The 12,571-nt window shown below is 32.8% G+C and overlaps 1 protein-coding gene across 3 annotated transcripts in view; it reads right to left on the bottom strand.

Annotated features, from left to right (window-relative positions):
* Positions 1-12,571, bottom strand: part of NPHP3 (nephrocystin 3) — a 35,082-nt gene that overhangs the window by 16,140 nt on the left and 6,371 nt on the right. For 2 of the 3 annotated variants that reach the window (XM_036218942.1, XM_036218940.1), the window contains exons 6-15: positions 11,222-11,382; positions 10,680-10,836; positions 8,873-8,947; positions 6,816-6,989; positions 4,784-4,887; positions 3,645-3,759; positions 3,271-3,414; positions 2,693-2,790; positions 1,490-1,592; positions 976-1,064 (exon numbers count right to left, since the gene is read on the bottom strand). In XM_036218942.1, the coding sequence (XP_036074835.1) occupies positions 976-1,064; positions 1,490-1,592; positions 2,693-2,790; positions 3,271-3,414; positions 3,645-3,759; positions 4,784-4,887; positions 6,816-6,989; positions 8,873-8,947; positions 10,680-10,836; positions 11,222-11,382 (1,220 nt within the window). The remainder of the gene's footprint in view (positions 1-975; positions 1,065-1,489; positions 1,593-2,692; positions 2,791-3,270; positions 3,415-3,644; positions 3,760-4,783; positions 4,888-6,815; positions 6,990-8,872; positions 8,948-10,679; positions 10,837-11,221; positions 11,383-12,571) is intronic. The other variant, XM_036218941.1, reaches the window with a different exon arrangement.

The raw sequence follows: 12,571 nt of genomic DNA, 5'->3' as shown, positions 1-12,571 counted from the left end.
ACAGTTTCTTTTTTAAATATAAAGATATGTGAAAAAGAAAAAAAACAAAACCAAAAAAAGGTCCATAGTCCCTCTTAAATAGATAATTTCAATAAAAATTATTAAATGTATAAAAAGTGACTCGTACTCTTGAATTGTTCTCATGCAAGCTACTGATATTCACAGAGGCCAGATTCACTGTATAATTTTGGGACGATGGGAAAGAATAGTAGAAATATCGTCGGCAATACATAGTTTTAGAAGAGTTTTTCATTTCAAATTTGGTGCTTAAGTTGAAAATGTGGAATTGAGAGACAAGAGTACTAGGTTCAGTGTCTAGAATATGAGTTCTGTTAGAATTACTATCTATTTGACGAATACTAAAAAAAATATTAATCTTTTTTAAAAACCTCTGGTTTGGAATAGCAAAGTAGGCTCAGACAGTACTGAAGAAAAGGCAAATGTAGTAAGACTTTCTAATGCTTATCTAAAAGCAAATTAGTAATGGATATCTAAAACAGAAAAATCTATTTTAAGATGAAAGGTTTATCAGGATTTGAGACTAGAGACAACTAAAAATTCCTACCTACATACCTACCTACTAATATTCAAAGACACTGATAATAACATTTTTATGCCTCAGGTGACTCCTCACTTTTCCAAAGCTAGGGGGCCTCAAGCAGATGACAATGAGCACTCATGGCTGGGCCCTAAATTCGGGCAAAGATGGCCTTCTTTTGCAACCCCCAAGGGTAAAGAATAGTGTGATAAAAATATGACACAAATAAATTCAACAAGTGCTGATAATTCATGGGCTATCAATCTTCAGTCATAAGTCACATTCTCACAGGATGTTAGTATCACTGTTACAAAAAACAGAATATGAGTGGCCCAAGAGACTGTCATAACGATCAGTTCTCTGTTTCACATGGCGAGGAAGCAGTCTGCAGCAATCACGAAACATGCAGCAGATCATGTAAAGTAACCACCACTTACCGGGCAATCATTTTTCCGAAAAGGGTGACATAAAGGGCATTACAGGTTGTAGCAGAACGACAGTGTCGTTCTAGCTTCTTCTCCTGCACCAGTTTAACAAAAAAAAAACAAAACGAAAATACATAACCACCTTGGACTTAAGTGGTCTTTACTACCAAGCCATCATAAGTATCCCTGCAGGAATGACATAGTTCCTAGTGCTTCATCAGCAGCATCACTGCCGTGTGGTGGTGGACTAAAGATGAGGTTGGCATATAAATGCTTTTTTTTTGCTTTAAAATTACTTGCTTAATATAATATTGTAAAGTAAACCTTAAGACTAAACCTTTTTTATTGCTTATTCTATATCTGTTATTAGTTTAAGAGCAAATGCATTTAACAAAGTAATTGCTAAACTCCAATTTTCCTTGTAACAACAGAGATCTCTTACATTGAATTTTAAGTCTGATATAAGCTATTTTATAAGAAAGCTGACAGAGAGTAACAAAATAGCAGCACAATTAAAAACACTTACCTGCTCTTTACTCAATTTAATGTCTACAGAGTGGCATTCTGCAATTATAATAGATTTTGCATCTTTAGGATTTAAAGGATCGAGGTGAAGTGTAGGCCACAACCTTTTATTTAAAGAAAAGAAAAATGACATTCTCTTCTAATAATATCTGTAAAGCTGTAATCTACTGACCAGTAAAATCCATTACAAGAATTAATTTTTTATATTGCTTATATTTATAAAATAAGTAAAACTAATCTGTTAATTGTATTAAATAATATTATTTCATTTCATTATTATATGATAATGTCTATCATTTCTTTCAGCAATTAATCACAACAAAGACATAAAATAAATAGCATATAATGAGATAGTGAAGTGGTAAACTATTTCTAGTTCTATGTTCTGTACTATCAGTAAAATAAAATATATTAGTACCTATAATAGTACAAGACACAGACTTTGCCCATAAGTGACTTGTAATCCAATTGAAATTTAATCACCCTACAACATGTAATCTCAGAGGGGTGGTGAAAACTGCTTGTTTGGGGAAGGAGGTGGAAAAAATCAATATTTTTATGTATAAAGCACAACTATTCACACATATCTACTTATATACATGAATTGATATATAGTATATGTGTGGTATTGCATTTCTTGGCAGAGAGGTGATTGTGAAGAAATTATTTAAAAAGCTTCTTGGAGGGAGCGATGCAAAAATAGGTTGGGAAACACTGTCCCACAGAAGTCAATCGTTGCATTCCTTTTTTAAGGACTGTTAAAATGAACTTGCATTTCAGGATAACAGGTGTCTGGTCTACTATTCCTAGCACAACCCTCTTCATATTTTCCTCACCCACAAATTTAACTGCCTAGTAGACATCACTTCTCAAAGCTGTAACTGGCAACTTAAACTAACCATCTCTGAAAACAAACCTGTCTGTCCTTTGCGCTTTCCATTCAATTCATGAAACCATTATTTACTTAATTTCTCAAGTCAGAAACTTGAGAGCCACCTCAGCCTTCACCTTCCTTAACATCCCAGATTTAACCTCCCATGAAATCTCACAGATTATATCTTTTTGCTAATTTCATTCGCTTCTCCCCATCCTCACTGCCACTTTTATAAAAAATATGAAATACACAAACACATATCAAAAACCTTTCCTTGTTTGTATTTAAAACATTTTACATAATCTGAAAGAACTAAAGTTAGCATCATACCTCCATGCTGGAGGGCATGTTTCTACATTCACAGAAACAATTACTCTTACATTCACTGGCAGTGGATCTATCAGCCATTTCATGTGTTTTTCAACTTGCTTAAAAATATAAAAACAAAATTCAATCTATTAATTCAAAATATTTCAAAACAACCCAATAATAGCTCCCCAAGTAAAATGAAAATTCTCATTAAGTTTCTTCATACTACTATGGATAAAATCTTATTTTTGGATGATGTATCTCAGAATATTTAAAGAACAAGTGGAAAAAGACTATTGCTGCTGATCTGAATTCTGGAAACTTAAAAAAGTGTCCAGGCCCTAAAACTATGTCAAAATGAACAATCTTTGCTAATTGTGAAAGTTCAGTTGGTCATTCCAAATAAGACACTAGTGTCTACTGGTATACAGTGTATTTTTTAATCCACATGCTTCCTCCCTAGACATTAAACAGAAATAAAAGAAACAACATCAACATTTTATTCTCACAAACACATAAATTAAATGCCTGCTATAGTTATTACTGATATATTTGTTTGTTTCTGAGTGTATCAATAAGTTATAAAGTAAAAACACTACCTGAACTTGATCTATAGAATCAATGATGATGATGATGCTGCCTTGATGACGGGCAGAGAGTTTTTCCAGCCAACGTGGAAATTCTTCCAAAAGCTTAGCAGGATCCAATGTCAGAGCAGATACTGACCAAGAGTGCTGCATCAACTACAAGATGAGAATACACACAACTTAAAGTAGAAACCCTATCTCTGAATTTTAAACCAAAATTCGAACCTCACCAAGAAGACCTGATCACATTGAGTATATTTTTAACCTTATGCAAAACCAAAATAAATGAGTAATATTAAAAACTGGCTTATCATCAGGTACTTATCCCCAATAACTTCTGAATCTCAATTAAAATTCTGATAATTCAAAAAGAGAGCATACTATACCTTTAGAGTAAGTCGTTTAATAATCAAGGAAGACTCTGAGCTGGTTGACATGGGTCTCCCCACAAAATGAGAAAGAATTAGCGTGTTAGGGGAATTCTTCTGTTGTAAATGAATCCTGAAAGAAAAAGACCTTTCATAAGACTAAAATAATTTACTGTCAACCAAAAAAAGAATTCACAGTGCATTAAGCATCAAATGCTACCTGTCAGCAATCTCATGGTCACTTTTGAATAAATATGGGAAATTCCCATTTTTACTTCAATTTTAGATCCTTTTAAATACATTGTTAAAAATTATAGATTCATTTAAGTTATAAATTTGTATTAACTAATATAAACCAAAATAGAGTACATTTCAGGTTAAAGTATTAGAAAATGAGCATGCATTTTTAATTACAAATATGTTAGAGGGAAACAAAGTTTCTTTGTTAAGTACCAAAATAGTATTTTCCAATCATAGCTTTAAATAAAAAAAGCAATAAAAAAAGAAATAACATATGCTAACTCTTCAATGTAAATAATTACGATTGAAAGAAGATACTCTTACTACTTATTTTAAATAATATGAACTGAAATGAAACTAGCTTATATGAACCTTAGACCATAATTTGAAAAACTAGTTTGCATTCATAGTAAAGGTTATCCTTTATTTTGATATTCTTTATGACTTATTTCACTCTAGTCTTTGTCTTCTTTCAAATATTTAAAATCACAAAGAAATTTTTAAGATAAAATTTCTTTGGGATTTTCTTTGAAATTTTTAAGATAAAATTTCTTTGAAATTTTTAAGATAAAATTTCTTTGGGATTTTAAGATAAAGCCAATAATTGAATTCTCCCTAGAATTCACCCAATTCCATGTCACACTGACCACACCCTTACAAAGCACTCCCTTAACTCTGACCTACATAATTTATATGAACAATCACAAATGCTCATATTTGCTATTCCTTTCTGATTCTGTGCCTTTTAATATCTAAACTATATATACGCCAGGGCACAAATCTATTATTTCACTCCTTTTGCTTTTTTAATGTTTAGCATAGACTATGCACAAAGGCAGACATACAATATTACATTTTGTTGAATGAATTTGATAATTGAAATGACACAATAACAATTGAATTGCACTGCATCATACCACTTAGATAAAAGAAGGGACTTTCCAGAACCTGGTCCTCCAGATACAAGAAGAGGTGGAATTGGTGCTGGTGCTGCCACTAGATCATTAAGACGTTGGTAATACTAGAAAAAAAAAAATTAGTTTAAATTGTGAGAAAGTATATGCCTTGTAGGATACTAAACAGAGTCAACTTCTGATTATCCTCTGAAATCACTGGAGAAAAGCTGCATGAGGAAATAAAATCTGTTTTTAGTCAACAGCACCCTTAGAGTTGCTTATTTTTATGGCTGGTTAAACATGCCCAAAGTAGTAAACTACAAATGGGCCCCAATTTCTTCTATGCATAGTATTGCTATAAATAATGAAGGAAGGATAACACTTAAGATCTCCCATGGAGTTTTACAGTATTCAGACATTTTGCAGAATGCTGTAGAGAGGCCACTGTATTAGCCTGCAGTCCCTAAACCACATAAAGTAGCACAGAAGGCCTTGAGGGTGCCCACAGGGATCTATGACCTCCTGGGCAAAACACCTGTCTTGGAGACCACCTGTTTCCTGGGATTCCTGGAACTAGGTCTAAACAATAGCAGGTTTCATCTAAGGCCTCGGAGTCTCCCAATCTCCTACAGAGAATCAGATCAGGACAGACTGCCTGAGATATTCCTGAAACTGAGTGAGCTCATATTTCCCAGGCTTTGCCCAGACACTAAAAACCAGTCCAGAGCTGAAAAGGACACATTCAGAAAACTAAAACATCTCAGTACTTATTAAGGAGATTCCAAAGTTATCTTAGGGGTTGAGATGTTTATTAAGTGTACCAGTGGTCTAAATGACAACTGTTAAGGAATTAAAAGAATATGTAACAAGTAGTTTACGGCTAGGTTTAGGGTAGCAGAAATTTCCAGCAACTACAATAAATGATTGCTGGTATAGTTTTTCAATAAATTTTTCTGTTTTAAAATGTAAATACAGAATATATTCTCCAGGAACTCAAATAACTCTGAGAGCAATGATATTTCTAAAGAAGCAAAGGCTTTACTGGTTTATGACCTTCCAAATCCTAACAATTTAGTTCATGGTTCCACCTAAAGCCCATTTATAGACCCACTGTTTCCAAATTAAGACCTTTGCCATTGAAGAAAAAGCATAGGATTTGGAGCCAGAAGACCTTGGTTCAAATCCCAGATCTGCAATCTATTCTCGGTGTGCTCTTAGGCAAACCTAATTTGAACCTTAGGTTATTCATTTATAAAATAATGATAACGATATCTCTCTTATAAAATAACAATGATTTAACATTTATCACGTGCCAAGTGCTTTATGTGTATTATTTGGTTTAGTCCGCCCAACAACCATGTGAGGTAGGTACTATTTGTTATTCTCATTTTACAGACAAGAAAGTCTAAGTTTCGAGCTAAGGAACTTGACCAAAACCCATTATTAGGAAATGGTGGAACCAGGACATAAACATAGACAGTATAAATGATAAAAGCCCTATAATAATATAGCTGTTAGTGACGGCTACTGCAATATTCTTTAAAATATTAGTTCTTACCTTGACTTAAAAAGCACTCCAATTTTTTGCAGTTGGACATAGATGCTTTGTGTGTGTGTGTGCATACACACACACACACACATATATATGCTGAAGGAGTGATTTGCCTATTGCATTAACTACTGTGCTTTGTTTTGTGTATATTTGGTATTTTGATTCCTCCAAGAATTGGAAAAATAGATAGCTTTACTATTTTTATCAAATTTCCTAGATACACTAATCTTGGTCTGGTGAATTGCAGATGGTAGCATAATGAACATGTGGTTGATAAATCCTAATCTTTAACTAAAAATGTTTGATGTTCATAAGGATACTTGAATCTCACATCTTTCATATAATGCATACCTGAGCACACATCTCAACATGGATAATCCAGCCATGAGGGCAGACATTAACACAAATATTAACTTTGACCACATTTAGGTGAAAACATAACCATAATGCCGCCTTTAAGTGGTGGCTGATCTCTGTTGGAACAATACTTCAAATGCTTACTTTCTCAAATCCCAACTCATGGGCTGAATTTGAAGCCTGTTGAAGAGTTTCCATTTGCTCTTGTTCATCATGTATATCCCACAGAACATCACCAAAATCATCATCTTCTGGAATAGAATCTTCACTGCACAAATCCTTAGTGTCCAGGTCTGTGTTTTCAAAGCCTAGAATGTCCTGAACACCAAGGGCAAGCACATGAAAATGAAGGAAGAACATAAAGACCTTGTAGCAATATTAGCACAGAGGCCTAAAGTGGGCTTCACCTACTGAGGAGGGTTAAGTCCAAAACCATGGCCTTTGTATAGTACCTACGAGAATAAATTTATAACTTTAAAAATAAACACTAGTTTAAAAATAAAAAATAAATAAAATTTAAAAATATTAAAATAATAAAAACAAAGACCTCTCTATTAAAAACAAAGTTAGAGGAGTATTTGACTCACATGGAATCAGCTTTCTGAAAAATATTACACTATTTTTGGTTATATCTGCCTCGTGAATAATTTTAAAGATTGTGCAAATGCCTAAGAAATATGCTGCTTTACATTTTTATAAGAATGTAATTACTAAGATGGGGTTCTTGATATCAAATATTTTTGCTGTAGTACCTAGTCTTTATATTGTGTCACTGAAAATATGTATCCTTCAAGCAGTAGAGATGGTAAATATATCCATTTTCACCTGCTGCCATTTATTTTGCTCAATCGATTTTATTTATCTTGTTCCTAAAGTTCATAAAGTTGAGAAGATCAAAATTAATAATGTCAATCTTTATACTATATGTTGACACTATTAAAAATGTGTTGACAGAAGTTATATCATTATGCTTTGGGGCTCGCTCTTTATCTCTGATAACAAATCTTCATACTTGGAATGCAAGTTAATGTTTTAAAGTAATCTAATTCCTTACTTATTAAGTACAGACCCTGGGGGAACTGTCAGCAGATATGAGTGACCTCAGGCTAAACATGATACATCTTCCTCTTGTGTCCACTTTATTCAAAGATAGGGAGGGGGGAGTATTTTCCTTTTTATTTTGCTGATATGTGATTTTAATGATTTTCTATATTATTACTCAGCCATTAAAAAAATGATGAAATCCTACCATTTGCAATGACATAGATGGACCTAGAGATTATTATGCTGAATGAAATAAGTCAGATGAAGAAAGATAAATACCATATGATTTCGCTGATATGTGGAATCTAAGGAACAAAAAGAACAAATCAAAAAACAGATTCACAAATATAGAGGAAAATTTGGTGACAGACAGAGAGGAGAGAATTAGGGGGCTGGGTAAAGGGTTAAAGAAGTTCAAATTAGTAGTTGATAAATGGTCACAGAGATGGGGAGCATGGCACAGGGAATGCAGTTAATATTTATTGTATTGGCTAGGTGGAGAGCCAGAGGAGAAAAGGAGCAATTAGGGGGATCATTTTATAAACTATATAAATGTTTAACCAATGTACTGTATACTTGAACCTAATAAAATAAAACAAAAAAAAATGATTTTCTATATTAAAAATAAACACAGGTATACTATCAAGCAGAATATATAACTCACATATATTTTCAAGATAATATGAGACATCATAGAAACTTTCAGCTCAGACACTTCTATGATCCATGACCACAGACCCCTAAAGGTAGAAGGTATTTCACCCCTCTCTGCTGTTAGAGATAATCTGGTAGAAAAATTTGAGAGGGAATTTTCTAATATACAAAAATTCAAGGGGTGCGCAAAATCTGAAGAGACTCTCCATTGAATAGAACTGACATTTTCCCTAAAATTCTTTTTAACTAGTACTTTTGTAATCCAGTTTACACTTAACAGGTATTGAAGCATCAAACAGTTTTGTGAAATGGGTGGGAGATAAAGATATATGGCACTAGTAACGCCGCAGTAACGACACAGGATGAACTCCCGACAAAGCAGTGGCACTCTCCCCAAGTATTATTTTTAGAAAACAAACAAGTGATTTTCTTTGAAAAACCCAATTTTACAGAGAACGGTCTTAAATTCTTTGGATGAAATCTTAAAAGGAATGAATATTCACCTGTTTAATAATCTTCTCCACACAAATATAAGTTTTATATACTCCTTCTGCAGGATCTCCTGAGTGATCAATGATCTGGGGGAAAAAAAGGAAGTTTAACAAAAAGAAAAAACAGTAACAGGAGGAAGTGGTGGTGTTTACATGTCATGAACTGCTCTAAGTACTTTCCAGGTATTAGCTCATTTCTCCTCAGAACAATCTTATGAGGGAAAGACTATGATTACCTCCATTTAATAGAAGAGGAAACTGAGGCAAGTTCAGTAACTTGTCTAGGATCATGCAAGGGATTTAGTGTGAACAATGTTGTAATAAAATAAAAAACATACTTTTTTCGCTTATATGTCCAAATTTCATCTTACGTATTTCTGTACCACTCAATATACATAACCTTCAAAAAACATCAAAATTATTTTTATGCCAGTAAAGCTATAATTATGCAAAACAAAAAGCAAAATGTAAAACAGTAGTCTTTTGAGTTTGGTGAATGAATGCCCTATCCATAAAGATGTGTATTGCTAATAAATGAGTAATTCTTTAAGATTAAAATAAGGCAATGGTTTAGAATGCATATCAAGTGAATTGGCATGGAAGTTTATCTTATATTTACATTTATAATTATGGTAGAGTATCTTATTTTACTCCTATTTTTATAAAATAAATTCACCCTTCCAGTGCATTATTTTTTTGAAGTGATATTATGGAATAGAGATCAGAAAGATAAATGAATATCTTTCCTCATGGGATCTAGTGGACTAAGCTGATAACGAAAATATTAAAACAAAGAATGAAATGGCTCTGGAGATTTACTATAATAACAATGCACTTTTTGGCTTAGGCTCCTCAGTTTAATGTTATGCGGGTCTCAAGCTATCTTTTCAATATGAAATGATATAAAGATGCTTGTATTCACATTTGATTTTATTTTCTGGGTGGGAGCAGAGAAACAAAAACTTAAAAAATCCTAGAGTTGGTTTCTATTATATTGTTAACATTAATTATAAACATTTACCAAATTATCTCAATGAACAGTCATGCAAAGCCTGTAGTCTCCATTCTAAAATATATCTCACCATTAATCTAGGGATGATCAAATCTCTTTTTCCCACTCATCATCAGTTTTTTGCTTTTCTTAGCGCTCTTAAGAAAGGCTGGTTTAAAAAGGCTTCTTCTTACACTAATCCTTGGTCAAAAATAGATAGAAAAGAAAAAACAAAAAAGAACGAAAGGAGAAAAAGCTTGGAAAGAAAAGCCAGTAAAGAATCTGAGTTGTCTACTCCACTCACAGGTCATATTTTTTTTATCTACATGCTATCTATTCCTTTCTTTCTCTCAATCTTTATACTATATTTCCTAACTAATCTGTTAGGAAATCAGTTGGCTCTACTATCAAAATTTATCCAGAATCCTACCATTTCTTATCACCTTCTCTATATCACCTTGGTCCCATCTACCAGCATTTCTCACCTGGATAACTGTGATAGGTCTCCAACTTTGCCCTCCCCCATAACCCTCTAAACCTCAGTCAAATCTCAACACAGCAGACGAAGAGATCCTTCTTAGAACAGCATTTCTTCTTTTTTGGCTTAAAGTCCTCTAGTGGCTTCCCATCTCAATTGAAGTAAAAAGACCAAGATCCTAAAAACTGTCTCCAAGGTTCGACATGATCGGCCTCTTACCTCTCCTACTAACCTTCCTTCACTGGCTTCCTTCCTCTCTCCACACTGTCAGGCTCACTCTGCCTCATGACCTTTGCCTAGCACTTCCCTCTGCCAAGTATGTTCTTATAAAACAACCTTATGAATTTTACCTTGGCTTTGTTGGTCTTGTTCAGGTTAGAAACTTGATCAATCAATTGCTGGACAGAGTCAGAACTGACTTTCTCATCCTCCAAACGATGATAAATTAATCGTGGTTTGCCTTCAGGATTTTTCAGAAAAGCTTCTTCACAGTCTTCCAATAAAAAGCTATATTGGAAATCAGTATTACTTTTACTACACTGCACTGTGGCAGCAGTCAATCAACCTAAGTGTCAATAGTGGGGGTTTACTGTAATGCCAAGGGGCTAGAAAAGGCCCAGCTGCAGAACAAGTGAAGCGTTCCAAAAATGGATGTTTTTATAGTCTGTTCCAACTTCATATTAAAATATGTTCATTTTTTAGCAGACAATGAGAGCAGGTACAATAAATTGTGTATCAAAATTTAAAATATATATGTAACATTTTTAATCTATTATAAAAAAACTCTCAAAAATACTCTTAAACATGGCTAAAAAGAATGGATCAGACTCATGAGACTGCAAAAAAGTTAGAAGACTAACTCCTATAATAAATTACAGAATTTTCAGCTTACCTTGGTAAAGTTAAATGAATGAATAAGATAACTAATGAACTCTTCTCAATTTCCCATTTTCTTACAGTGAGGTATTGATTTTCAATATCTATTGGAAAATATATAGCATGGAAAAAATATCCCATTGTCTCACACATTCTTTTAAGTTTAGGAGAACAGTCCTAAAAACAAATTAAAACATATAAAAGCATTTAACTAAAAATCTAGTCAGTTTCATACTAAAAATAAAAATGTATGCTTTAGATTAGGTTATGTTAGACATTTTCTGAATAAAAATTTTAAAAAGTATATAATCACATTTAAAAGAAAATCTTTAAGAGAAAAGGCAAGTTTCTCTATAAATGAAAATAATAACAGCTTAGCAACTTGGCTGTTTCCTAGCTCAGAAAATTATTTATTCTATGATAAAACCTAAACAATGGAAGAAAAATATTAGGGCATTTTGCTTTGGCATTTTTTAATTTTTATTATTATAAATAATTTCTATTTTATTTTTATAATGAGTGAAAAATACAAATCCATATATCTGTATAGGAAATAGTGTCTACCGTGATATAGTAGAACACTAAACAGATATAAAATAAAAATACGTTGGTCTATAACAAATTAAGTTATTAAGTAATGATAACTATTGTATGCAATAATAAATTATTAAATTTCTCAATATATGTTTGGAAATAACCTATATTCAGTTAGTAAGTGAAAGCTTTGGTTTTAAAATATTTTATCTTCTTACCAAAATTGAGTAACATCAGAAGGGAAGTTAAATAAACTTATCAATCAACAATCTAGGGGATGTTAATATAGTAGGTATAGAATGTGACATGCAGATTTATTTAAAGTTCAATTAAAACAGACAGTAGTCAGCTAACGTTTCTTTGTAAAGAGACTGGTGGCAAATATTTTTACAAATCAATAATATCTTAACAATTTGGCTGTTTTAGCAGAGGTCTTTGTGGTCTACTTAGTCTCTGTCACAATTTATTCTGCCATGGTAGTATGAAGTCACCACAACAATATGTAAATGAAACTTTATTGACACTAAAATTTGAATTTCATATAGTTTTCACGTCACAAAATATTATTCTCCATTTGATTTTTTTCAATCATTTAAAAAGGTAAAAACCAATCTTAGCTCTGTGCCATACAAAAACAGGCTGTAGCCAGATTTGGCCCATTGTTTGGCTATTGTTTGCCAACCCCAGCCTTAGATTAATCCCAATGGCTGTCTTGAAAAATTAAAAACTATTACAAGGATTAGATTTTGTTATAATTTGAAAGAGATTCAAGGATAGAGCTGGCAGATATTTGCTAAAGCAGGCACTATCAACAAGGGTCTTAAACATTGTG

This window comes from Rousettus aegyptiacus, unplaced genomic scaffold (genome assembly GCF_014176215.1).
Source record: "Rousettus aegyptiacus isolate mRouAeg1 unplaced genomic scaffold, mRouAeg1.p scaffold_m13_p_4, whole genome shotgun sequence".
In the NCBI taxonomy this organism is placed as follows: domain Eukaryota; kingdom Metazoa; phylum Chordata; class Mammalia; order Chiroptera; family Pteropodidae; genus Rousettus; species Rousettus aegyptiacus.
This window is presented reverse-complemented; position numbering and strand designations above follow the sequence as displayed.